At 41.8% G+C, this 26,636-nt stretch overlaps 2 protein-coding genes across 2 annotated transcripts; both read left to right on the top strand.

Moving 5' to 3' along the window:
* The first annotated feature begins 15,233 nt into the window (after positions 1 to 15,233).
* On the top strand, positions 15,234 to 22,059 carry LOC4578492 (uncharacterized). Its single transcript, XM_001230904.2, has 4 exons — positions 15,234 to 15,628; positions 20,646 to 20,996; positions 21,107 to 21,226; positions 21,372 to 22,059. Exons 1-4 carry the CDS (start codon positions 15,608 to 15,610, stop codon positions 21,444 to 21,446), a joined length of 567 nt encoding a protein of 188 aa, XP_001230905.2. The 5' UTR covers positions 15,234 to 15,607; the 3' UTR covers positions 21,447 to 22,059.
* Positions 22,060 to 24,642: 2,583 nt separating this feature from the next.
* Positions 24,643 to 26,437, top strand: LOC1274146 (tRNA (adenine(37)-N6)-methyltransferase). The gene is made up of 5 exons (XM_061642163.1): positions 24,643 to 24,802; positions 24,865 to 24,991; positions 25,050 to 25,439; positions 25,504 to 25,767; positions 26,209 to 26,437. The coding sequence occupies exons 1-5, from the start codon at positions 24,732 to 24,734 to the stop codon at positions 26,413 to 26,415; spliced, it is 1,059 nt and encodes a 352-aa protein (XP_061498147.1). The 5' UTR covers positions 24,643 to 24,731; the 3' UTR covers positions 26,416 to 26,437.
* Positions 26,438 to 26,636: the final 199 nt, after the last annotated feature.

The following is a 26,636-nucleotide window of genomic DNA, read 5'->3' as shown; positions in this document are numbered from 1 at the left end:
GGATAGTCAGTCCTACACGTATGGGGGCACGGTCTATTCGGGACTTGAACCCATAACGGACATGTTGTTACGTCGTACGAGTTGACCTGTACCACCAGTCAGGCCCTCCAGTATACAGCTTACTGTAAGATTATTTATTTCATAGCACAAAAACCCACACGTTTCCATTGTTCATGATATGATCCAGCATTGATTCCAGATCCAGAGATTCAGTACCATCGTTGGTAACAACGATGATGCAATTAATTTACATTAACTTCAATATCAATTGGACTGTTATCATGTATTTAAATGTAAAATAGTTCAACGCTAATCCAAATTTATATTAATAAACAAAAAACCATCAAATTCACAAGGTTCACGAATTCATCGTATTGTTTAAGTAGATAAGATTGGCCGTTTACAAGGACAGAGGAGGCGTGGTAGGCCCAAATTGAGGTGACAAGATGGCGTGGAGGCGTCCGCCATTAAGGCCGGGATAACGGACTGGCAGACGAAGGCGCGAGACCGTGAGCGGTTTCGGACACTCCTGAGGCAGGCCAAGACCGCAAAGCGGTTGTAGCGCCGGATAAGTAAGTAAGTAAGTAGATAAGAATTTTAACTGTCAAACAGATGTTATTTTACAATACATGAAACTGTGCACTAAACCTATCAATTTTTAGTTTATTCGTAACAAGTATGCATTTTTAGGCTAAGGCCAACTTGTGAAATACTTTAACAGTTACACCTAGTCTTGAATTATTTGTGTGTTTCCCTACGCCTCCCTCCAGTACATTGTATTACCAGGCTTTACCTTGGTATGATGTTAAACAAATTAATTGTGTTTTATAAAATAAACTATTACACGTGTTCAATGAAATGCTAATAAATTTTTGGGTTTAAGAAATTTGCTGAATTAAGTTTAATTGATCAGCATCAGAAATTTAAATTTTGAGAACAAGTTTAAATAACATTAGAATGCATTCTCTGGGAACTAGTGTCTAGTATAGTAATTTTTATCATAGATGGTCTTGGAGTATGTTCGTTTTTGGATACTGTCGCCATGTAATGTGATGGTCGTACATACGTCACAACTGGACGTTGAATACCATCGCGGTAGGTCAGTTTCAAATGACATGAGCCGAGGTGGAACGATTCTTAGCGTTCTTAGCGGACTGATTGAACCCGGCAGTTAATCGTCCAGGCGATCATGGAAACCCGGAAGGGGGCTCCCTTACTGGAAACGTTGGAGTTTAGAATTCTTATCTTGGGTAGGGGTACATAATTAAACTCTTAATTAAGTTGGATGGTGAAGTTTTAGGAAGCGTTACGTCCTATCTTGGCAGTCCGAACGAATCTGACTATGTATTCAATTCGATTACAGATTGCTTGAAAAAGATTAAGAAAATGATTTTTTTCCATGAAAGGAAGAGAAATATCATGTCATATGTGAAGCATTAGTTGATTATTTCTTAACAAAACAAAATATCCCTAAATGCAACAAAATTCAAATATAAGTATTTTATCAAGTATGTTGCAAAAATCTGGTTGTCCATGATTAAATACTACTTCCAACTCTGCCATAAACATCTCGTGCGTGAAATGGATTCAACGAACTTATGTTGTGAGAAACAATTTCTGCATGAATTACTCCATTGCAATGTAAATAACAATATGCAAATAAGTGCATTCAAGTGCACCAACAAATAAATGTTTGTAAGTTTGAAAATAATGTGAAACACGTACAAGGTACGTTTTCATCGATAAGACTAGCAGATTGTGCGCTCCAAACTCGAGCTGATGGCACAAACTATTCCACCTAAAGTTTGGCAACAATCTGCAGATAAACTTGAATAATGATACAACAGTGAAGCCAGCAGTGTAGAACTCTGTGTGCTCGTAGTCGGTGCATATTGTTCCAACCGGCACACCAATCAGGTCAAGTTCAACGAAAAGCACAATTAAAATGCACACCCTAAAATACACCACGTAATCATAATTCCGGCTACCCTTCTACCTCCCGGTTCACAGTGCGAGTTCACATACCAATTTATATTTCCTGCCATGTTTTGCAACGGCTACGATCTACGGAAAACCTCAACTCTACTTATCATGAGCAACTGCAAGTTGCTGTGCACCGAAAAAAAGGGAAAAAATAAGTAAAAAAGTGAAGGCCGCAAAAGTTGGCCACAGTTTTAATAAGAACATCGTTCAAATTATGTTCGCTTCTATCGCCCACTGCGCTCGTGGTTAGAAGCTCGAAAGCATATAGCGCCAGTTCGGTTGCTATGCGGTAGCGAAACACACACTCACAATAGAAGGACACTAAGGATTTCCGTCTTGCCTGGTACGTACTTCACACAGTTCCGGTTTTCCGGCCCATCCATGTCGTCAGTCATACCGTATTCAATCAATCATAGAGCCGCAACTAAATCAAAAGCATTTCATTTTTTCATGTTCCCACCGGCTGACACACACTCTCACAGACATTCCTACACGCCCATACGAACTGTGTTGTCTTCACATGTGCCTGAACTGTGTGCCCTAAATGAGATTTGGGTCTAGTTAGTTGGTTTATCCTTTTCCACGTCATTCTATGGAGCTACTCGGTTGTGATGGCGAGACACACACACGCACACTTTCTGACACCAAAAGGCCAGGGAATCCGGAGATCCTTAAGGTTACGATAGGTAAACCAGAGCCAAGCAAAACATACCCCCAGTGGGAGGAAGGTTTCACCCTAATGACGAAAGGTGCTGAAGGTGTTGCAAGGAAATGATGATAACGAAAGGAAAAAAAGGAAAAGAAACCCAAAACGTCACATTCGATTCCCGTGACTCCAAGATGGCTCGTCGCTTCGGCAAGACGAAAAGATATGAAGTCTACCTTTTTCTTCGTTTCATTCTTTTATTTTTGGTTCCGGAACCGGTCACAACCGTTGGATGAATGAATCAAGTACCAGAAGCCGTCCCACAGGATCTCTACTTCGCACCATCACATCGGGCAGCAGCAGCAGCAGTAGCGCCATACAAAAAAACGGAGCCTGCACAATGTAGAAGCAAAAACAGTTAGGAACCAAAGACGATGCACACAATGAGAAAAGGCGATGACGATTCACAAAGTGTAAAACGTGCAAATAAATTAAAAAAAACCGAACCGTACCAGCAAAACAGGATAGTTCTAGGAAAGCTTTAAGAGAGGGCGAGTTCCCACGATTTCACGAGCGCAAATGCAAAGCCGCGCACAGCGAGGGAGCTTCAGTGTGCGAGATGTGAGGTAATGAAAATGGTACAGCCTCCCCCTCTCTTCTACCCACATCTCACCCCTCCGTAACCACCATTACCGGAATGGGTTGCAATGAAGAAGCACACTTACCAGGGTGAGAAAAGCAACAAAGCATGAATCGCACTCGTGCTCGTGAATCTTCATTCTACCCATAAACTGAAAGCTCCTCCAAGATCCGGGGCAGTAGTAGTACGCGCTCCTTAGCGATTCGCTTCGGTCGACCTGCTTTCTTCCAGGAACACTCACACCCTAGCTCCCCCCCAACGCTAGTGTATAGAACGGTAGCGCGCACGTCAAAGGTGCGAAAGGCTTGAGGATGTGCGATTCAAGAGTCATTACTTTTCGTTCTCGGCAATCACGTAAGAAAGCTTTCTACGGTATCTGCACCATTTAAAGGCCGCAAGGATGTCGCTGGGTCGCGTTCTGTTGATGTGTCGGGTGTCCTCGTTTTTAACGCGGGCAGTTTTTTTACTTCTCTCACCTGAAATATCACCGTTACACCGTTTGTTTTTGTTTCACCGTGCAGCTCCGTATGAATCGCATCCCCCCCCAGCGGGACTGTTGACAATTTTCTTTAAAGGTTCTTTCCTCCCTTGCCCTTTGACTCTGCTTCTCGTGATGCTGTGCTGTGTGGGAATAAAGTTCAAAGGCAGAGTTGACACTAGAGAGTACTATTATTTTTACCGGGTGGTAGCACTGGTGGAGTAGAAGATGCATCATTAAATTGTGTTTTTTTTTTCTCCTATTTTTCCTTACTTTATTTTTTCCTTTTGCTTCGCAATTAATAACGCAAGCAAATTGCGCCGATTGATGTTCGTGTGAAGTTTTGTTTTCCGACGAAAACGTTAATCACGCGAAATGTTTACGTTTGATGTGCGCCGTTACTTTGGAGATGGAATTTTAAATCAATTTGTTTTAAATCATTGCACCAAAACTACACGCGGGTACACAACCACTTGTAGTCATGAATCATATCCAAGTTTTTTTTAAACTTAGGTCGAAATTTAACTGGTTTTTCGAAACCGAATAATCGGAATTTCGTTGAACTTGCTGGGCTTGTGCTTTGGACACGAGAGAAAATTAATTGAAAATAATTTTGTACTTTATTAAGATATTTAAATTTATTTACAGTTTACCTGAACGCCAAATCAAATTTAGTCTAATAGTCGGCCTTAGCATAATTTTTTTTAACGATTTGGCTGTCATGTTGGTGTCATTTGACGCTCATTTTGCTGCTAATGTGTTCATTTTACTAGGTTTTTTTAACTGGTATACCATGACACTCACGAGCAAACTGAACTATCGTACAAAAATTCGATCGTTTGCCAACACTTAATACTGATCTCAATGGGAATCGACTTCGTGTAGAGATATGAATGAAATGGTTGTACTGTTAGTTGAACGTGAGCGCCTATCGATTTTTTTTAGATAAAAAAATGATGCTGAGGCCGAGTATCTAAGTGATTCAACTATGGTCTAATAGTTAGTACCGTGGTTATATTCTCATGCGGATCACACTCCTGGGTCTGGAAATGTCCTTCCGGCCCAATTAAGTGTAGTATCCTTGGAAAGGGTCGCCATGGCTTCGTGTTTAGATCGAATGCGTACGCTATCGAAGAAGAAGAATAAGTACTCCCCTTCGTTGAATTGCATCCTAATATCCTAAAGTTGCCGGTCTAGAGATCTACCTTTACCACTAATGGGCTATGGCTTTTTGATTACCCGTAGTAGGATAGTAAGTTCATTGCTACGATGGTTCAAACGAGGCTTGAGTACACGACGGGCATATTATTAAGTCCCGCGAGTTGACGACTGTACCACGGAACCGCTCGTACTGAGTATTCTTAGATTAATTATCGTAACAACATGGCTAGTTAATCCATTCTAAACGACGATTTTAAAATGTTCCATATTTTGTCCAAAGTTTGAATGTTGTATCTATCTAGCTTGGTAATACAGTGAAATCCTTCATAACGAGTACCACGTACTCCCCGAATACTTCATTTAACGAACAAAACCTCGCATAACGAGCAACATCATTCGTGTTTAGGATACATTTTTAGGGATCAGATCGGAAATCTAATAGGGGAAGGTAGATAAAGACGAACACTGCGTGTAAGATGGACACTTCTGCATGCATGAAAATGCATGCATAAATGCATGAAAAAGGAAATTTTCGAATATTCGTCAATGCGTCATCCAAACTTAAAGTAAAACTACACATTTGAGAACATTTTTGGCATAATATATGCTAAATTGGTTAAATCTACGAACATACCAAATTTTCTTTCGTGCGCACCCTGGTGGATCTAATTTGACTACTGTGGATCTTAAGCTCTGTAACTTGTATTGTTTATATTTTCGGATGTTTTATTACATGAGTGAATTGTTATGATCATAAAGCAAAAAAAAAAAGGCAAAAGTACGAGGATGAAAGCAATTTTTTTTTTCGGGTGGTTTAAACCTGACATCAAAGCGGGAAAGACGAGCAATCTGTCGTAGGGAAAGATGGACACCGAATTTGTTGATTTATTTTAATTCTTACCAATTCAATCAATTGGTGATGAATCAAACACCTTAAATAGGGGTATTTCGAAGCTATAAACCAATCAGCAACTAGAGAAAGTATTGAAATAAGCGAGAAATGAAACATCGGCCGAAATAGTAGCCATTTGATATGTTATTACTCGCTCGACGCTGATGAGTCGCTTCACGAAATCCGATATCTTGCCACGACTTGGACAACTTAGAGTAATAAAAAGGAGAGCCATTGATACGATATCCTTCAGGAATACATGAGAGATTCTATGCGATTACAAATATCAAAAAGTTGAATTTTGACATGGTGGAAAAATGGCTATAACTATTAACAAGTCCATCCAAAATGCTGGTGCCGTGGACTTTCCGCGGTGTAATTTCCAAAAGGGAAGTTCTAGACTGTTGTTCTGTAAGCTGGTGCAGCTCAGCAAGCTCGTGGTTCATCCTTCTCCTCCACGCTCCATGCTCGAACACACCGCCAAAGATGCTCCGGAGGATGCATCGTTCTTTCCCATATCTCTGCTAAATAAGAAGTGCTGAATAATTGTCCACAAATCTGTGTTATATTGACGAGTGTTATTTGCGAAAAACAAAGATTTGATGAACGAATGATCTACCAATTGCTAGTACATTGAGATGTTTTTTAGTTTTTTAACTGTTCCCTTTCTAGTAGCACATTTTTGGTTCTAGCACTAATTATTACGCATTTCATTCCCACATAACCCATTTTTTGCATAACGAGTGAGTCACTGGAAAGAATTAAATTTGTTATGCGGGGTTCCATTATATTTCACAGGTGGTTTTAAACGGTTTATTAATATGTACATCAAGTTATGGCTCGTTGTTTCTGGTGTTAGTCTTGAATCGCTAAAAGGCATCATTTTTCTTGCTCCTAACACATTTCATCTACACATACCTTTACGATAATTATACCCTTAAATTGTCAGACTGGTGTTAAATAAAATAGATAAATAGTTAAATAAAAATTGATAAAGCGTGAAATTGCGATAAATATTTTTATCAGTACATGCAAAACTGATAACACGACACAAAAACGTATTTTTCAAGCCTTTGAAACATTGAATTAACAGTTGACCCAACAACTAGTCGAGTTTGACACCTCCCACATTAAAGTTCGTTAAGTTTTTATATAGTTTTTATATGGATGAGCAGGGCTATCGTTAATTTAGCGTGAATGACTGCAAAAGAGCATGTTACTCATATAGGAAAAAAATCCCTTTCTACGGAGTACAATGTTATCGGAAATTGATTAAATTTAGCTTTGAATGACCGATTCTGACCAATTATCACATCAAAAAGGAAAAAAAAGTCAAACAATATTCATCAATAAGTCGATTGTAATTATTTTCATAGTCAGTGTGCGCCTATAGGTGTGTATGGGGCAAAGAAGTAAAATGGTTATCTGCAATATTAGCATAATTAAATGTTCAACCAATTGGCAATGCTTGGATTGTGTTAAATGCAATGTTTTGTGAGCTTTAGCCTAAAATTAATGAACAAATCAAAAAATAAAATAATTGCTCAACATAACGTGAAAAAAAATGATTCCCGAAAACGTATCAAGTTTGAGTAAAAAGGGATGCCCCACCACATCTCAAGTGTTCAATATTCATATATAAGAAATGTGAAGCTTAATCTGTATTCAACTAATATTTAAACTTGCTAAAACTAATATTTTGCCGTCCATACTATACAAATATAGCCGAACAGATTATTGCGCCATGATTATACCGTGTCCATTTTGCTCCCTGCTCCCGGTCTGTGTAATGCAGTCCGATGCAATCTCGATTAAAAGCAATCATCCAAATTAGCACATCCGATGACAATCTCTACAAAGTGACGCTTGTTTTATTCACCGTTGTTGCCATCCTTATTGTACATTTTTTCCCTCATCCTCAACACACACATGTCACATCTCCAACGAGCGACTCTCAAAAGGCCAATTAACTTGCAGTATTAATCAAACGAAACGAACCGGCTCTCACATGCACGCGTGAAGACCGTTTTTGGTATCATGCAGGAAGGGCAGGCGGTAGAGGATGGAGAAGAAATAATCAGCCTGATAATTAGCGAATCCAAAAGAGTACAACCCGAAAACCCGACTGCACTTGCCAAACACGACCGGTCACGTTTGGCGGTGGCGAACATTGCCCCTTCCGGAGACGAGCTGCTTAATTTGATTTTAAGTGCTCTCAATCACTCGAACTGTCGCCGGCAACAACGCCGGCTCCAAGATATACCCACCACCGCCGCCGGGCGGGATGAGCGATGGCGAAAGTTAATAATTAAGTTGGTCGAGTCGGTTCGATTCAATTAAGGGGGAAATTTTCGGCATAATATAATCGCTTTATTTCCATTTCGCAGCGCATTTCCCGGCGCATTTAGGGCCGTGGCACCAAACCGGTGTGATTTTCATGGCTCGCTCCCGTACACGGCGGGAGGCGTCGGTGTGGCGAAAGGGCACCAAAACCGAACCCAAACCCACAAAACCAGGAACTATTGCCGAGCGTAAACTAACCAACAACACCGACAACTCCACAACAGCAGCTTACTTCTCCCCGGGGGGAATAACGTCCGCAGTCGGAACGGAACGGCACCCGGAATTGCCCGTTTCGTCCGGATGTCAAAATCGTTGCCTACATTTAGGAAATGAATTATTCACTGCCTCATGCCCCGCTCCGTATGGTTTCCTGTCGCATGGGCGCATGGTTAGACGACAGCTGGACGTAACTTTCACTTCCACTGACTGATTGGCTAAACTGGCCTGAAAATGGTAAGAACCAGTTGTATTCCAACCAACTGCACAACAGCAACCTCTGTCGGTACAACTCTGCCTTCATCACCACCAACTTGTGACCAGACACGATGAGTGGTCTCTTACCAAGGGTGGCTTCTGCCTCCTCCCTTACCCCTCAGAATGTAACCACATTCTTTGCGGAAACGGTGACAGTGGTGTAGAGTGGCAGCGTAATGTCCACCAACCGGAATGGCCACTTTCCACCACAGACCACGTGTCTGATGACAAGAAACTGAAGTGGATGATTAAACAAAATTCTTCCCCCGCAACTGTGTGGCTCGTCGGTGGAGGTGAGAAGCACTCTACACCATTCAGGGTAGGGGGAAGGAGGGGTATGTTTGTCTAGGGTGGGTAGCAGTTAATTTACATCCCGGTAATTCGATCGCAAATGAACGCCACAGCGCCACGGCGCGCACGCAAACATCGCACGTACAAATTGGAGGAAAGCTCCGGAAATGGCACCATATTGGATCGGTAATTCGTTCGGTAAGCGACACTGTTTGCACTTTCCGATTGAGCAGACCAATAAAAGAGGGCGGGGTAGGGGAGGGGAGTGGTGATGTGGTTAGAGCAGCAAGTAGGCAGCAATGATTGTTGACCCAGTAGAATCGACTCTCGCAACCCCGTGCCAGGGATTCCCATCCCGTTGAGTCATTTGCGTCGCGGTACGCCAACTGTCATTCGCATCCGCAGTGCCACGGGACGGCCTGGCATGCGGTCGACCGGAGTGTACAGCGACTGTTGGGCGCATAATAGTGCTCAATAAATAAAATTCTTTATCATTCTCGCACTTTATCGACGCTTCATATGATTGCCAATGCCAATTGGTACCCGTTTGCCCGCACGAACCACGTCACATTCGCATGCTTGTGCCAGTCTGCGCTACGGTACTCCACCAGCTAGAGTGGGCCATGGAAACCCACGCACCTATTATGATTGGACAGACTGAATTTGAAAAGCCCTTTCAGTTTTGCTGAGCAGTGTGATGATCGATCCAGCACCGCATTTGTCAAGCTTGTGCAATCAACCTTCCAAAGAGACCCCATTTAAAGTTTACTCTAGCGGGCTGATTGATCTGACAAAACTTGTATTAATTTTTCCATTTCTATACGACAAACTGAGGTTAAGCTATATGATAGCATCGTACTTTTTGCAGGGCGTGTTGAGGCTAGCGTAAATCTGGCATGAACGAAATTGCTTTAACATCCGCAATATCTTGCCGCATGCCCAGCACCATTCAGGCTGGCTGGCCTTAATTGAGCTGCATGCAAAGTAAGACATCCGCATCAATGACACCGCATACTTCCTGGCACTGCAGGAATAGCAACATCTGGACTATATCCATTGTATCAAGCGGACTCTGTACAGAACTACCCCGAAAAGTGTAGTGTCGGTATAGAGGTTGGGGAAATATTTTCCAATATTGCAACAACAAACAAGCAGAAGAGCTCATCTGCTGCCACGACGGATCGGGCGTGCTCCCAACACGCCATATGGAAACGGAAAGGGTTTGTGGCAATGAAGATCGATGGAACACCCTCTCCATGCCTCCATTCTTGTCCATTTCACTGGAGTCCAGTCTGCTCGTCTAGCAGCTTTCTTTGGCCAACAGTCAATATTTCCTTTACAGCTAACTTTCCTACGCACCCGGTCCCGGTATCACAAAACCCTTGCTGAATTTGCTTGTTCGTATTTTTGAAGGCAACCTGCTCTCACATCAACGTGATTGTAATTTCAAACATCAGTCTGATGGAATAAATTGACAAACGAATATGCCGTACATATGTTACTGCTGTGCCTTGCCGGAGCCCTGTAGGGATTGCCGGAGACGACGAATCGGTACAAGTGTACAAGTGTTCAACACAACATACGCAAACAATGGTACGGATCAATCTCCATCAAATGATAGAGTGGGAAAAGTAGCAAAGGATATCGGGCGACTCGGATATCGTCGGTTTTCCCATGCAAGAAGAGGCAAGGGAGACACACGCGGCTATCATATGGAAAACGTATTAACTGCTTAGCAGAAATCACATAAACCGTTTCCCATCCGGCTTCGGTCTCAACGCCATCCATTGTAGGCTATTGCTCCCTCCGCAGGGATTTGGGATTTCTACTGTAGCGATTTCAAAGGCAAGCAAATGGAGACGTCGTAAATCTATCCATTGTCCATGGGGGGAAACTTATCACAATTTCATGTGCCATTTTGAAGTGACATTCAATTAGTTATTATCATAGATCGCTGTTTGCTGATGCAGTGAACCATGAGGACAAGAAATGAACAGCGTAATATTACATTAAGAGCAAAGTTTCTGAGTAACATTATACATACCTTGCATTTTTTTTTGTATACAGAATGAACGGTCCAGATAGGCCGTATATCTTAAACCCCTTTCAATATTAAACTTTTGTGTATTAAAATCAAAAACTGTTTCAAATTTCACTTTAAAAGTATTATAGTAATTTGTTCTTTAGATTTTTATACAAGCTGTGGTTTTTGCGATCATTTTTACTCTCTCCCTCTATTGACGGGAAACCTCGGCAGTTACCCCTCGGTAATCGTCTGTAAAATGGATCTTTTGCATTTCTTTCTCAAATTAAATTATAGCATGAAATACCTCAATTTACCAACCACAATATTCCCTAAATCTCAATTAAAATTGTAAATATTCTATGCACTTAACATTTTCACTTAACAGTTATTTTGCACTTTCTTCAAACCACAGTTACAGCTGAAGAGCAAAAACATAAATACACATAAAAAGTAGTGTAACCCGAAATTAGACTTCTATTTAGTTTTGTGATAGCAGTGTACCATATATTTCAACGGCGAATAATTATGCCATTTGATTATTTTCAAATGTAAACTAATGTTCAATCCTTTTCCTAAATGATTTGGGTTTAAACTGTTAATGAACTGTTAATGAACAAATATATATTAATAAAGTATATATTTGTTGACTCATTTTTCTTCGTTCAGTTTCTCATCTGTTTATCTCAATCTGTTTAGCTCATTACTACACTTGCTTCTCTGATTAAGCGTGTTTCGCTATGCATGCGTTCATGAATTTTTCGAAAGGTTCAATAAAATCAATTTCATTTTGATAGATTTTGTAGTTTCTCCAATCAAAATTTCATACGAAAGGGAGGCTTCGGTTTTCTCCACATATTTAGTACTTCGAAGATTAGCTGTTAAGGCAGGTCTACGCCGAGTATGATTGTTGCACCAAATACGAAGAGAAAACGATGATCTTGTACAAAAATTTGACTACAGCTTTCAATTATTATTATGACATATTTCTGGAAAATGCTGGCCCACAGGCCCCACGTTGCTCATGCCTGACTTAGAAGATAAAACTTGTGCGCGTTGTGCAATATATCTTTATGATGAACATAATGTTTGCAGTTAATTAAAATTCTTTTTAGAATTACTGAATCTACATCATCGACACATCTTGATTATGACATTCCACCTGTGATGGAAGTAAAATGAGAGTGCGCCAGGGGCTCTATCGGTCAGAACACTGGTATTTTTGAAGTTGGTTGAAAGATTCATTCCAGGTAGACAAAGATCCATTTCTTTGTTCGTGAGAAACTTTACTTGCTTTACTGCTTTTTTAAAACATTTTGTGTTTTAGGGTTATGAATGAGCAGAACCAAAAACATAATAAAATCAGAATATTGCTTTATGGAAAAAAATATATCCAAAATTGGACAAAATCACTCTAACAAAATGAAGTGTCCACTTGCATTAGAGATTTTTTTTCACAATCACCAATGCAACAATTCATTTTCATCTCTCAGACGTTCCAAACTTGATAGAGGATTTTTGCATATTTTTTTAGGTTCATCTAGTTCTGCATCCAGTTTTTCATCTAGTTCTTCTGAGGCATTATCCAGGCCTTTTAAAAATTTTAATTTATTTGATACGTCCGTTGTATCAATTCTTGCATCGAGAGTCGTTCTCAAAATCACGATTAAACTCGATTTACTGTAATAAGCTATTCCATACCAAATTAAATTCCTTGGCGGACCACGTCTGTTACCACCACGGACCACCAATGGAAAAATGTTTCCGTTGAAAATAGAGAATTAAAACATACAAACCTAGCATTTTAATCCAAAAGCACAAGCAATCAGCTTGATTGTTCTATAGTCGACAATGATTCACCGTAATAAGGCTTTGCGCTATCAATCAAATCGAAAACCTTGCTATTCATTAGTTCTATTGTACGATGGATTAAACCGGCTTTAAGCTTCAGCATGACTTTTAGGGCCTTCAAGAAAGCGATAAGTTTAAAAATAACCACACTAATCCAGATGATAACGATCAAAACCTGAAGCGAACTGATTAGCTGATGATTCATTCGCTATTGACTTTTAGCCACCGTATCTGAGATTCTTTTTTTTATTAACGATCCATTTGTTTTGATCATATGAAACTAGCTTGTTACCATTACCATCGTTTACCGTTATCGCGATTTGTTTGTATGAGTTTTTGAAGTAAGATTCCACGCCAACGCCCACCATCATCTTCCGGGAACGTTCAGCTCGTTACATCAAACGCTTTTGAGTGAAAAACGAATCCGCCGAATGTAAATCCCTTACCGATTTGAAATAAGAACTGCTCAGGCATACAAACTAACGACGTGTAACGGACCACACACCCGACCCATCCAATGCGTCGCTACTCAATCCACTTTCGGTTACCGTTTAATGAACCACAACAACAGCTTCTCGATGCTTAACGTTTGGGGCTTTCACGCACACAGCCATAGTGTCTTAATTTCATTGTCAATTTTAGGAAATTTTCAAAAGCCCCACACCACAGCCTCCTTAAAATTAATTCCTTTTGCCGAAGCGATCACACATAGCGTCTTGTCATTTCAGCATTTTGGTGTTGGTGGAGCAAGGGCAGGAAGCATGGTACGGTTTGGGGCGCACTTTAGTATCCTCTCGCACGGCGCCCGGTATGTGTGCTAACCTGAAAGGAACAACTAGTTTGTGCCGCACCCACCAGCAGTCAGCATTCGGGAAGAGTGAAGGAGTTGTTAATAATTTACGACAAGCCTGACAATCATAATGAACGATAATAAACATTTGCATACATAACTGAGCATCCACTTTGCTCCACCCGGGCCCCGAGGCGGTTTCACACCACACTCTGGTCTCGCATTGACAAGTTTATACACAGGCAGGAAACGCACACACAACCGTACTAACAATCGATGAAACACATAAACCTTTGCAGTGAAACAAATCGAAAGAACAGCTCGCGAATCGATTGTATCCGTTTGTTGTTGCAGCCTACAATACAATACACCCTGTTTTTTTGTATTTCAAGCGCCTCTTCGACTTGAAGCGAAGCCACTTGAGCCAGCGTGTTGATTCAGCACCGGTCATGTGTTAAATTAGTTAAAGAGGTTAATTGTTCGATACATTAGGGTGCTCGATGTTACGGAACCGATACACACCCTTATCCCAACGCGGCCACTTACTAGTCTTACCCGTATCACCCTTCTCCACTGCATGATTATCGTAATCGATACCATTATTCGCTGAATATGGGAGAAAACTCCCTCTCAAAAGGGATAATTCGTGCTTCACCGTGCTGAAGACGTGATTCCGGAGGAATTTTCCCAAGCGCTAACTTCGCACTCAAAGTAGCCATAATTAATTGCAGTTGATTTTAGAACACCGCTCCAGCCCGACAACCAACCTCCAAAGTGGCCCAGCCAGCGCCCACGTTCGTGCAGTACAGCCCTCGGGAGCTTTCCAGCGAATTGAACTATAATCCACCAGCACGAATAACGTCCCATTACCGTGTCCGTGTCACAGTGGATGCCCGATGGGCAGTTTGTTTATTTACTCCCGAGGGTGGGGGGATGCGATGGTGGACGGTTGACTAGGTCAATATTCATCGACCATATCGATAAACATTGGGAGATTATCATCTCTAAACAGCAAAGTTAAACCCACATACCAAGCGAGCTTGGCGTTCAATCCTGCGATCCTTCCTGCAGCAGTGGGCATAGAGATTTATACCCCTTGCCACCCCTTTGTGCAAGAGATTGCGGGCGACTTTCGAAGTAATTGTGCTGCTGTAAAAGTAAGCGCGCCCCTGCTCTTTATGAATGGACAAGCGAAAACAACTTTCTCGCAACGAAAGTGATTTATTTCATCCTACTCATTAGCACAGCCTCAACCGTCGCCAGCACTGGCCGCCTGCGACCACCAGGCTCCTGTTCGCCCTCGCTAGGCGCTAAGTGCAGCAGTGTCTCACTCCTTTCCCCGTTAATCCCTCCTTGCGTCATTGCTTTTGCAATGGGAAGAACAATTTCTTAATGGGAGCTTAAGATCAGCCTTTCGCCGCGCGGAATCCTGTGCGCTTGCGCCCTAGCCCGCGGCGTTAGCCATCATCAGCTGTGATCGAAGGGAGGCGTTGGGTTGCTTTTACCTTCGCTTATCTGTTGCTACAAACAAAAGAAAGAAGGGGGAAAAAAGATATCAACCGAACCCCGCACTGATAAGCATGCTTTTCGCGGTAATTTTTATGTATTTCTAGTAGACACACTCCTAAGCACTATAAAAGCTAGCACCATCGGCAACGACCGGGCCAGTGATTTAGTTCGTTTTGTGGTGGCTCAACATCCACCCAGCGGTCGCTTGGTATCGTCTAAACAGGCTGGCAGCCAGCTCCAGTCAGCGAAGACGTTTGAAGTGCACGCTTTAGTGCCTCAGTGTGTTAGATTAGTGCATGCGACGGTGCAACACGATCGATGTGTCGTTTTGTTTCATTATTTATCAAATAACTTCCGAAGCCGTTTAACTGCATCATACAGCATCAAACAGCGGATCCGCGTGTTTGTGCTTGTGCGATTTTTTGTTCATTTTATCGTTCGCTTTTGCTGTGCGTGAGTGTGTGTGTGTAGTTTGGTGTGACGTTACGCCACAGCGTGATCCTGTCCCGACATCTTTAGCTTCAAAATGGATAAAATAGCAATGCTAGTAAGTGTGGTAAAAGTTTCATTTTTTGTTGTTTTTCCCGTTTTTACCAACCGTCTGTTGGAATCTGTAAAACAATCCATCATCCGGCTGATCGGTGGGAAAGCGAAAATCAGTTTCAATGAAACGAAATAACCAACAGGAAGGAAGAAAAATAACATACACACACAAACATACAAGCCCTTTAGTCGCTCTTTGGTCACAAGCAATTGTGACTGCCGATGGGGCAAACTTCGGAGAATGATGAAATTTTAATTTCATTTTAGCACAACATCGCTTCCCACCGACGCCAATGTTCATCAAAGCGCTGGGAAAGGTGGGAACAGTAACGATGTGTCACGGGAGAAAGGTTTCAATTTGCAATCATACAGTGCTACAGTGAGGCTGCTTTTGCTGCGTAAAAGTAACATAACATACCGCTAGAAACAGCCATCAGGCTTGGAGCATGTTAAGTGCACGGTGCAAACTGTGGCAAGCAAATTGCAATAACGGTTCTACATTGTACTGCTTCTGCATGAGCCTTATGGGTTGGCCGAGCCTTATGAAATTATACTCATTGCCTACACTCAGTATAATTGTTCGTGGAGCTCACCTTCGTGCAGCACAAGTGCCCGTTGCGTCAGTCAGTCCGTGGCCTGTCTGGACGGGATGAGCCAGAGCCGCGGAAGTGCAGTGGAAAACAAATAACAATTAGCAAAGCGTCGTTTATTGATCAATTTATTCAAACGTTTCTATCCCGCGCACTCCATTTCGTTATCGACACCGGTGTGAAACCGTTCTGGATGCAGTTTGTTTTGTTGCTGTAGCTGCTGTCTGTAGTTGTTTTGCTTGCTGCACACATTGTTCAATATGTTGGAAACTAATTCAAATGCCGTTTGAAATTGCAAGCCCAATCCCCGGCGAAAGCAGGGCTGGCAGCAGGGGGCAGAACGTTTATGCAAAACCGATGGTGATATGAAACAGGTCACGTTACTCGACAACTGGAACGGTGTGGCATTGGTTGCAGTTTGTGATTGATTTTTAAACGCGCCAAAGAAACACATTTAATCGATTGTCACTTGTGTAACCGTGGCACAATCAGGGCACGGTATGGTTTGATTTGCGAACTGCGGTACCCGCGATGCATGACTAATGGCAATCAGGAACAGTGGCAATTGTCAGAATAGGCGTATTGTACAATGGTTTTGTTAGGGTTTAATATGTTTAAATTTGATTGATATAAAGTATGTATCATAGGTTTAAAAAATGGTTTGTAAGGATTCACTTAATTTTGAATATTTCACCTCTTAAACACATATCACCCAAACTAGTAATCAATTTTGTTCTATTTCACCTCAAGGAAATCGAATATTAAAATATCCGTAAAAGACAGTTGAGTTTCTCATTTTTGATGGATGATATTTCACTTCTTAATTTACATCTAGCAAATTCTGATTATTTCCGATTATTTCTATCGTATTCTCGTAATTGGTTTACACAATCAGGTAGTTCTTCATTTTATTTGATGTTTTTTTATCACTTGACTCTGATGCTCGTAACGTGACGCAAAAACTGTATACTGAGTTAAACTCGTTCCAGTGGGTTACTCGTTGCATAGGAAGGTTTTTTTAAAATAAATTTTGTATCAAAATTAAACTACAAGTAGTAAACGGAAAACAAAAAATGTTGTACTAAAAATGGAAAAAAATTCTATCCATTAACTATTGATACATTGATGTTTTGCTGACAGTTCATAATAGTTTTTCATGTCTCGTGTTTTATATTGTTTGGTTTTGTTTCATTATTTTGCATCGTTTTTGTTGTATTGGCTTTATACAATGTTCCATGTTTCCAATCTAAAATACATTATTTAGCCTATGTACCCAAAAATTTCAACCAGTTCGAAACAGTCAACCACTACATATATGTTTTCATCGATTTTTGTAGCGAAATTTAACTCCATGAGCGACTGCATGGGTAAAGCAATGTTAATTTTTTACCAAACATGTTGTTGGTACATGTCAACAATGACATAAGGAAGCATAAATGTAATACTGTAAACGCAAATGATCTTGCTCGTTTTGTAACAATTTACTTGTTTAAAAGGGTATTTGTAATCAATTCATTTGTGCTCATTGTGGGGAGAAATATTAAAAAGATGTGAGTGTGTCTGATGAGTTTGTTTACTGTACTTAAATGTCATACTTTTTGTCTGTAAAATATTCCACAGTTGCTCAGTTTCAAAACCTTTCCACGAAAAGGAACTGTCAGGATCTCTATCATATTAAACATATTTGCTAGAATTGTTAATACCTGTAGTCAGATAACTAAATTCTATTCCAAGGATTATTTATTATAGAATAATTCCAAATTGCCATGTTGGCCTCAATTGCATCTCAAGTTTAATAAATCATAAATCAAAAGCGTAGAACGTATGCAGGATCTTTCAATTAAAAACAAATTGTTATATTCTCCAAATTGTGTAAGGGAAGTGTTTGGGTGAAAGCACTTTACGGACATTATTAGAAGGATGTAACACTTGCACAATCTATTGGGTAAAAGTTTTTCCCGCATTCCCAGGTCTCACACGATCGTCTGTAGAAAAAAGCCTCATTCATATGCAACTGTAAGGATTAGGGCAGATACTTTAAACAGATCGTATCAAGTATTGATTAAAAGTTTTATTACGCACTCTCACTCCCCACACACACAGACATCAAACGCCATTATTCTTTGAAGGTGCGCAAAATATGCGACCTGACATTTTAATTTCAAGCCAAGCGTACATGCATAAATAGCGTTATGCTCATGGTACCAGCTGATGTGAAGTTAAATGCAACCGCAGAGAATGCACCACCACCACCAACACTCTTGTTCGATGCTGGAGAGGGCTTTAGCATTGGTAAAGATTAAAATTCGCCCGTACATTCGAATGTCCTCCGGCACAAATCCCTTCGATTTGAGCATGTGCATGTGACATTCGTGTATGTGTGAGTACGTTTGCAACAGAGCCTTATAAATATGTATTGCAAGTAATGGATTTATTATACCACTTTTATTCACTCCAGCTGAGGCTAAGTAAATTGAAAGTGGCTTCACGAGCTCGGATGCAACACCAAGCCCGAGATGGTGCCCCCTGATAACCGAACGGAGATGAGCTTTCCGCTCGCTCCTTTTCCAATTGATATATTAACAAACTGATTGCTGAATCATCACAAGCTCGTGTTGGCAGATGATTGTCCTCATCATTCCGATGCATTACCAATAAGTCGATGTATTAGCCATCCACCCCATTCGGGTTGCACTTTGTAGTAGTCGTCTATTTGCGTTGAATAATACACCGCATCACCGCTACTTGCCACGAAAGCTTTCTGCCCCTACCAAAGCCATCATCATCATAGAATGGATAAATCATTCAGTGAAAACGTGCGTACAATCATCCGCCGCACAACGGTTGGTGAACGGTTTGTTTGCAAATAATTCTGTGACAGTGTAGCAGTAGCACTACGTCGAACCGAACGCTTTTTCACGCTCAATCGCAATAATCATATCCGCTTTGGGGAGGCGGTATAGAAATTGGAATGCAATTTTGTGCCCATTTGTCGGTATAGATCTTGCGATAGGCACCAGGAGTGGTGTTCGATTGGCAAATTTGGTTTTTCGGCACCAAATTTAACGATCAGCAATACGGCCGATATCGGCAGAGTGCAAATTATCTATCAGCCTCATTACAGCACCATTAATGCTCTGTGCGCCCGTGCCACGGCAAGTCGGCAGCGATCTTATCGCTCCGGTCAAGTGGAAATGGGTCCGAGCAACGAGCGTTCCAAATTGCTCTCTTAATGAACTGCAAAGAATGTTTCCCTCCCCGAAAAAAAACGATCTGTTCAAACGGTGATAGTGGAAATACATAAAATACTCCCCTCCCCCCTGGCAACGGGGATTGGGGAGGTTTGGGGTCAAAATTGGTTGGTGCACCAATTACGACGCGCACGGTAGTTGCGATCCATAGACGACACCTCGCTGCTGGATGCGAGAAAATTGTAAGCGGTTTCGCTTTCCGCTTCCTCTATCTGTCATTCTATTGACAGACCAAATAAAGTGCCATTTCACCAGGTTCACTGCTATCGTCCACCACCGCTCCCCGCTAGCGTGCCCGTGTGCCTTAATGGGTGGAAGCGCCGGATCGAAGCGCGTTAGGTCAACATAATTAAAAGGTAACACACACTCAGCGCCCAGCGATAACGACCGCAAAACCAGAAATGGGAATGGTCCGGACTGGTCCTAAGGGAGGGGGGAAATGGGCAGCGTAAGAGGGTGCAGGTGGAACAGATGTGATTGAGGAGAACCGGGAAGCGCAACACGCGGTATGTAGCGGTATGCTCCATGAGAACACATGCTTCCTGGAATTGGCACGCCGTGTCCTTCGCGATGACGTGGCTGCATGTTGACGGAACAGGAACAGCGCACCAGCTGGTCACAGTTTGCACGGCCGCGCAAACGCCACGCAGGAATGGTGTTGCACACTAAATCGTAACAATTATTGCACAACTACTCATCCGCCTGTGTAGTGCTACGGCTGCCGTAATGCTACCAAACGTACTTGAGCGTTGTCTATCTTATCGAGGCACCGGTTAGCCGGGCGAATCGGCATGTACTACGTCATACCAGCAGTAGGGTTAGTAGACCTGTGTGCGTGTGTGTGTGCCCTACTGCAATCGGGTCATCGAAGGGAAACATCTGGTGGTTCCGGTCATCAAAGCTGAAGCATCATCAGCTACGTCAACCCCGGCCGGGGGTTTGTAAAGAGCAAAAACTAACATACCGACAAATCCGATAAGCACGACTTCCATTGAAACGGCGCCGAATGAATCATTGCTTTCACACTCTTCAGATGATGCCTGATAGGGCTTCCGATTCTAATTCACATTCTTTCCGGTTCTGTTCTCTTTTTTTCTCTCTCTCCTCTCTACCCTCTCTATCCCCATCGAACCTGATGCATCCCCGATGACGCATTGGACCTGTATCGACCTGTGTCTAGATTTTTCTATTTTCGGTCGCTGTCACAATGGCCCTGGTGATGGGCAACAAGGACGACGACCCGCTGCGCAATCTCTTCGGCGGTCCGAACGTGTGGGCCCCGCTGATGAAGTGGAACCGGGCGCCGCCGAACGACGGAGGCCCGGAGTATGGCGAGTACGGCGACCAGCAGGACGTGGATGCGGAAGCCGGACAACCGATCGTGGTCAAACGGTCCCACTCTCGCCAGCCCGTCTGCGAGGTGCTGCTGAACATCGTGTACGTCGGCAACGGTACCGATGGGTACGAGTATCGCCCTAATCACTATGTCACCGAGTCATGCCTTAGCTCGTACAACACCTACCAGAATAAGGTAATTAGCTGGCGATGCTGCCCGAAATTGGGATTTCAGGCCCACCCGCCCGAACTGCTCGCCCCTGCATGTGCGTGTATGATTGATTTCGAACATTCCCATGCTTGCAGTGCACCGAGACCGGCCTTTCCTGCACCCAGATACGTCAAAAGATCTACATCACACGCCGCAAGGTGACAGGGCCGGACACCAAAGCCGTCAATTGCTGGGAGCATGTCGCTCTCAAGGAGGTAAGCGTGCTTGGGAGTGGACCGACGCACCAACGGACAGCAAAAACGGTCACCGTAGGAGGCGGTTTAATTAGCTTATCTCACTTCTAATCCCATATCCCACTGACATTGCCTTTGCCTTCCCTTCTCTCTGTCTCGCTTCAAGATCGATGCTGGGTGTGAGTGTATGTGGCCAAAGGAGCAGATCGGTGACAAGCATTCCTACCGCCTGGGCAAATAACAGCACGGCACCGGACTGTTCTGGCGAGCGACGAGAACAATTCTGCAACGGCCCCGCACTGGTGGATCCGGTCCCCGGCCGCCGGCCTGACCCCCGACCGCCCGACCGACCGACCAACGACTCCCGGAGGAGCAGCAGAGCAACCCGAACTCCTCCCCTCCCCCGCCCGCCCGATCGAGCACTGATTAATGTGTAAAATGAGCCCTTTTACGTGTTTATCGCCCGTGCGACGACTATTTGTACTGTACATACCCACAATATCCGTATCACAAGGCGCTACGTCCTCTGCTGCCTCGCACAGGACTATATTGTCACCCCGTTGTCCCCCCGCCCAATATTGCAAGCCCAATCGGATCGAGGTGAGATGTGCACGTGAGATACATGTTTCGATGTTTCACCACGCACGCATGTTTTCGGTACCATTTGCTTCGAACGCAACCTTATGCTAATGCGGCTACAGCTATAGTACACGCGATTGAGTTCTGCTTACTTCGGCTAGAGCCGCCGTAACTGCTGTGTGACGTATTATCAACAACACTGTATTATCGTACCTATTTATTGTAAGAAGCAGCAGCACAACACAAGAATCTAAATAAACACATCAGTATGGCAATGTGCTGCGGTTTTTACTCCCAATGGCACAGTGCCGTGCTAAAAACAGCCTTATTACTCGTGTATTACCCTCGGTCGAGCGAGTGGTGCATTCCAAACCCTCCTGCCCAACAGACAGCCTTGATGCCGTAATCGCACATAATCGACTGCAGCAGTTCAGTTTATCCTGCATGCGAGAGTATTGCATATTTTATCCCAGCTTTATCGAATCGCTGCATATGACTCCGGCCCTGTGTGTGCGTGTGCGGTTGTGTGCGTTCGCCATTTGCAGCACCGTTGTTAATACAGCGGGTAATTCAATTCAACCTAGCGCACCACAACACCGTACATCAATTAGAGCCGGTTCGATTTACATCCCTCTTTCGTGGTATCATTTATGGTATATTTCGGTTGGTAGTATACGGATTGTGCGAAAATGTAGCATATGAAAATTGGCAATAATTATCACGGAGAAAAATGATATTTTGCAAATCGACTGCAAATTTAAAAAAAAACGTAAAAAACCAACGATTAAATGAGAAATTTATCAGTATGCTTCATTTTCACAACCTTGAACTAAAGCTCCAATTTCAGGTAATATAATTGAAAGAACTTAACTTACAACGTAGTGTCGAATTGATTGTTTGTACACGTAGGGGAAGGTAGGTAAAGATGGACACGTTAAGGTAAATGGTAAAAATCTAGGGATGTACATAACATCGGGCCCAAACAGTTGACGTCGCTCCAGCTTATAGAACAACAGTCTATGCCTTCCCTTTAGAAAATTACACCTCGGAAAGTCCACGGCCCCAGCATTTTGGAGGGTCTTGTTAATAGGTATAGCCATGTTTTCCACTATATCAACATTCAACATTTAATATTTGTAATCCCATTAAATTTTTCATCTATTTTTCGACGATGTCATATCAACGGATTTCGTGAAGTGCCTCGCCAGCGTCGAGCGGGTAATAGCATAACGAATGGTTGCTATTTTGACTGGTGTGCCGTTTCTCGCATATTTTAATGGTTTCTCTAGTTGCTGGATGTTTCATATCTTCCAAATACCCTTATATAAGGCATTTGAAGAAATCTATTCATCACCAATTGATACAAGAATTAAAATAAATCAACAAATTCGGTGTTAATCTTTCCCTTCGACAGATTGTCCGTTTTTCCCGATTTTATGTCAGGATGTTTAAACCAGAAAAAAAAGAATTTTTATTGCTTTCATCCTCGTTCTTTCGCCAGTTTTTTTTTCTTTATAATCACGATAATTTACTCAAGTAATAAAACTTCCGAAAACATAAACAATACAAGCTACAGAGCTTAAGATCCGTAATCAAATTAGATCCTCAAGGGCGTGCACGATTGAAAATTTGTTTTGTTCGTGAATTTAACCAATTTAGCATATTTTATGCCAAAATTGTTCTCAAATGTGTTTTTTTACTTTAAGTTCGGATACTGCATTGTTGATTTTTTTTTCGAAAATTACCTTTTTCATTCATTCATGAGAAGTGTTCATCTTACCCGCAGTGTTCGTCCTTATCTACTTTCCCCTACACCGGAAAATGAAACCGTAGTTTGAAGTGTTAAAAATGTTTTCTGAATAAGAAATATGTGAGAATTGTCATTGAGTATGGGAGTGATCTTGATGGTTTGGAATATTGAGGTGATGAGGTGTTAGTCTTGTCAGATGACTCCGGTATCACTGTGAAATCACGCCGAAGAAATACGATCTGATATCGCACCCTGGTGGCATTGAAATTTACTAGTACCTTTAGCATTGATATGTTAAGAATTGGGACACTTTCAAATAGCATGTATCGTGTAACCTGGTGTTTCATTTTGAATGATTTTTTTCCATGATGTAGATACACAGACTTAAAAATAAGTGCGAAATGATTTTTGTTCTTGTTGTGGCATACAATTGTGTGCCAATTAATCAAGTAATGGTCATGGTTTGAATGAATGAATTCCACTGTAGGGCATATTACAAAACAGGAATAATTTTGAAATCTATTTGTAGTTAACCTTAATTTAACAGCGTGTAATAACATGCTTGGAATAATGGAACGGAATTTTATATAAAACATATTTTTCTGTTTAAAGTAATAATTTTATATCGAAGAAGCTGTTCTACGACAACACTTCCAAATCTGTTTCATGTGTTTGTTTTCCTCAATGTGATAAGGACTTTATTCATCTGGACAATTATGATTAGGATGAATCTTTTCATCATCAATTTTTAGGCCACTGCTGCAGTTTTTCTGTGAACGATTTAAAATCATGCGTGAGGTCAACATCATAACTGATGGGTACAGCAGGTACAGACAAATATCACTCAAGGGAAAATATATTTTACAATAAGGGTTGGTATTGCGACTAGAAATTATCTACCACATGTAATTTATATGCTCAAATATCACATGTGAAAAATATATCCTGCTAAATTTCTTCAGAGTCTACAATACCGGCCGAAACTATTTCAAATATCGCATTATATTTAACGGCGCGTTTGAACTAGTATCCAGCCTAACCGCTCTTGCAAATCCATACGCATAAATTTTTCATCGGGCATAAGTAAGCGAGCATGACTTTTTGCACTGGGAATCTTTCTTGTGGGCTGTCAAACCGAATTGTTGATTTGTTTACTTCTTTTCTCGTAGCTATTTTGTGATAAGTTTTGCATCGAAAATGTGTGATTCAGAAATAGAATTTCTAAAAGCACAGCTGGCAACTGCTAGAAGTGAAATCAAAAACTTAAGGTACAGACCCACTGGTAAAAATAAAACAGAACATACAGATAATAATTTTTGTCTCGCTTCAGGCAGCAACTTTCCAACCTGCAGCACATGCACACGAAAGAGATTCAGAATGTTATGAAAATTTTGAATGATTATCGGTGCGATGGGTGCCGGGAAAAACAGCAACAAAATGGACAGCGCCAAGAAATGGTAACTATGTCGCGATGGAATAAAAGGCATCCTTCTAACGCTTGTTTTCTCTCTGCAGGAAGGCGCAACTAATGAGGACGATGCCGATGTGTGCACATTCAAGCCAATAGGTGTAATTAAAACGGTGTTCAATGAAAAGCGGGCTGTACCACGGCAGGCCAGTCTGGCAACGGCTTTGCTGAGCAGGATAGATATATCACCCAAAACATTTAACAATCCCGGCCACTCGCTTGACGGGCTGGAGAACTTTTCGCACCTGTGGATCATTTACTACTTTCACCGCAATCCTAACCATGCGAAAGCGAAAGTAGCTCCCCCACGACTAGGTGGCGAACGTGTTGGAGTGTTTAGTACGAGATCGCCCCATCGTCCATGTCCGATTGGATTATCGCTGGTGCAACTGGATCGGGTTGAAGATTCCAAAGTGTACTTTCTCGGTACAGACATGGTAAGATAGACATTCTAGATCTCCTTTTAGAATCCATACCAATGATATTCCATTTGCTACGCAGGTTGATGGTACTCCCGTTCTAGACATCAAACCGTACATCCCACAGTATGATGTTCCGGTGAACCTAAAAGAGGCCGAGTTTTTAAACTCACGCGAAGCACCGGATGGTGAGGAAACAACCCTGTTAGACAGGAATTCGGCCACCTCAAATGGGCAACCGTTGCCTAACGTATCCGTACCTAATTGGGTTCTGAACAGTTCGAGCTTAAACGTAATGTTCAATGCAAATGCAGAATCCCAACTTCAAGAGCTTCAAATAGAAAAGGTAAGTACAGCGGTGAAACAATTGATCTATACAGGCGTCCCCCGAGATACGACTGTATTTGAGACCGAAAAAATTTCACAAAACAAAGCGTAAGTCGAAAAAGTTGTAAGTCGAATATCTGTTAACATAAAGTTCATAACCGATGTCAAAGAGTCAAAATCTAGGATAACGTTTTTTTTTAATTTAAAACGATGTTCGATAATGTATTGTACTCCAAAGGTTGTTTACGCGATATAAATATTCAAGATTCGGCAAATGAAAAATATTTTTAAATGTGTATATAAGGGTTATCAATAAGAAATTAAAAAAAAAAAAACTTCTAAATGATAGTTTTTAACAGTCAAAAATCAAAATCGTCATATCTGCAAATCTTCGTAACTCGGGGGACGCCTGTACCATGCTATACTTGAATTAATTGTTTATTATTTCATTTCATTGCAGAATTCCATTGTAGATGTACTAAAGGCCGATCCACGTTCTGTTTATTTACGCACGAAGTATGGATCGCAAATATACACGTTTCAATTGGGAGATCATACCGTCACGTGCAAATTTGACGATCAAAACACCACCGTAACCGTCCTACAAGTAAGAGATGTTGTAAACTTCCAGGAAATGGATGGGGAATGCTCTTCATCTAATGAATAAAAAGTGAAATAACTAAGACAAATACATTGTCTAGTGGTGTAACGTATGCTTCATAAGTAGACGTAACTAGGTCATGCAATTTCCGAAATTGATTTATGCTAGATAGCGAAGGCGAGACAATTTATGCGGTGAAAACTAATATATAAAAAATAATTTTTCATATTTTTTTCCTCTCCTCACAAATATTAAAACCCAAATGCCACAGATTAAGCTTAAACGAC

This window comes from Anopheles gambiae, chromosome 2, assembly GCF_943734735.2.
Source record: "Anopheles gambiae chromosome 2, idAnoGambNW_F1_1, whole genome shotgun sequence".
Classification (NCBI taxonomy): Eukaryota; Metazoa; Arthropoda; class Insecta; order Diptera; family Culicidae; genus Anopheles; species Anopheles gambiae.
Note: the sequence above shows the minus strand (reverse complement) of the source record. Positions and strands in the feature narration are given on the sequence as shown.

Bases quoted from the DNA above. Each gene is read 5' to 3' on its own strand.
- LOC4578492 (XM_001230904.2), top strand. From the start codon at position 15,608: ATGGATAAAATAGCAATGCTA. The intron at 15,629-20,645 runs GTAAGTGTGGTA...ACCTGTGTCTAG, and splicing joins TGGATAAAATAGCAATGCTA to ATTTTTCTATTTTCGGTCGC. The intron at 20,997-21,106 runs GTAATTAGCTGG...CCATGCTTGCAG, and splicing joins ACAACACCTACCAGAATAAG to TGCACCGAGACCGGCCTTTC.
- LOC1274146 (XM_061642163.1), top strand. From the start codon at position 24,732: ATGTGTGATTCAGAAATAGAATTTCTAAAAGCACAGCTGGCAACTGCT. The intron at 24,803-24,864 runs GTACAGACCCAC...GTCTCGCTTCAG, and splicing joins AGTGAAATCAAAAACTTAAG to GCAGCAACTTTCCAACCTGC. The intron at 24,992-25,049 runs GTAACTATGTCG...TTCTCTCTGCAG, and splicing joins ATGGACAGCGCCAAGAAATG to GAAGGCGCAACTAATGAGGA.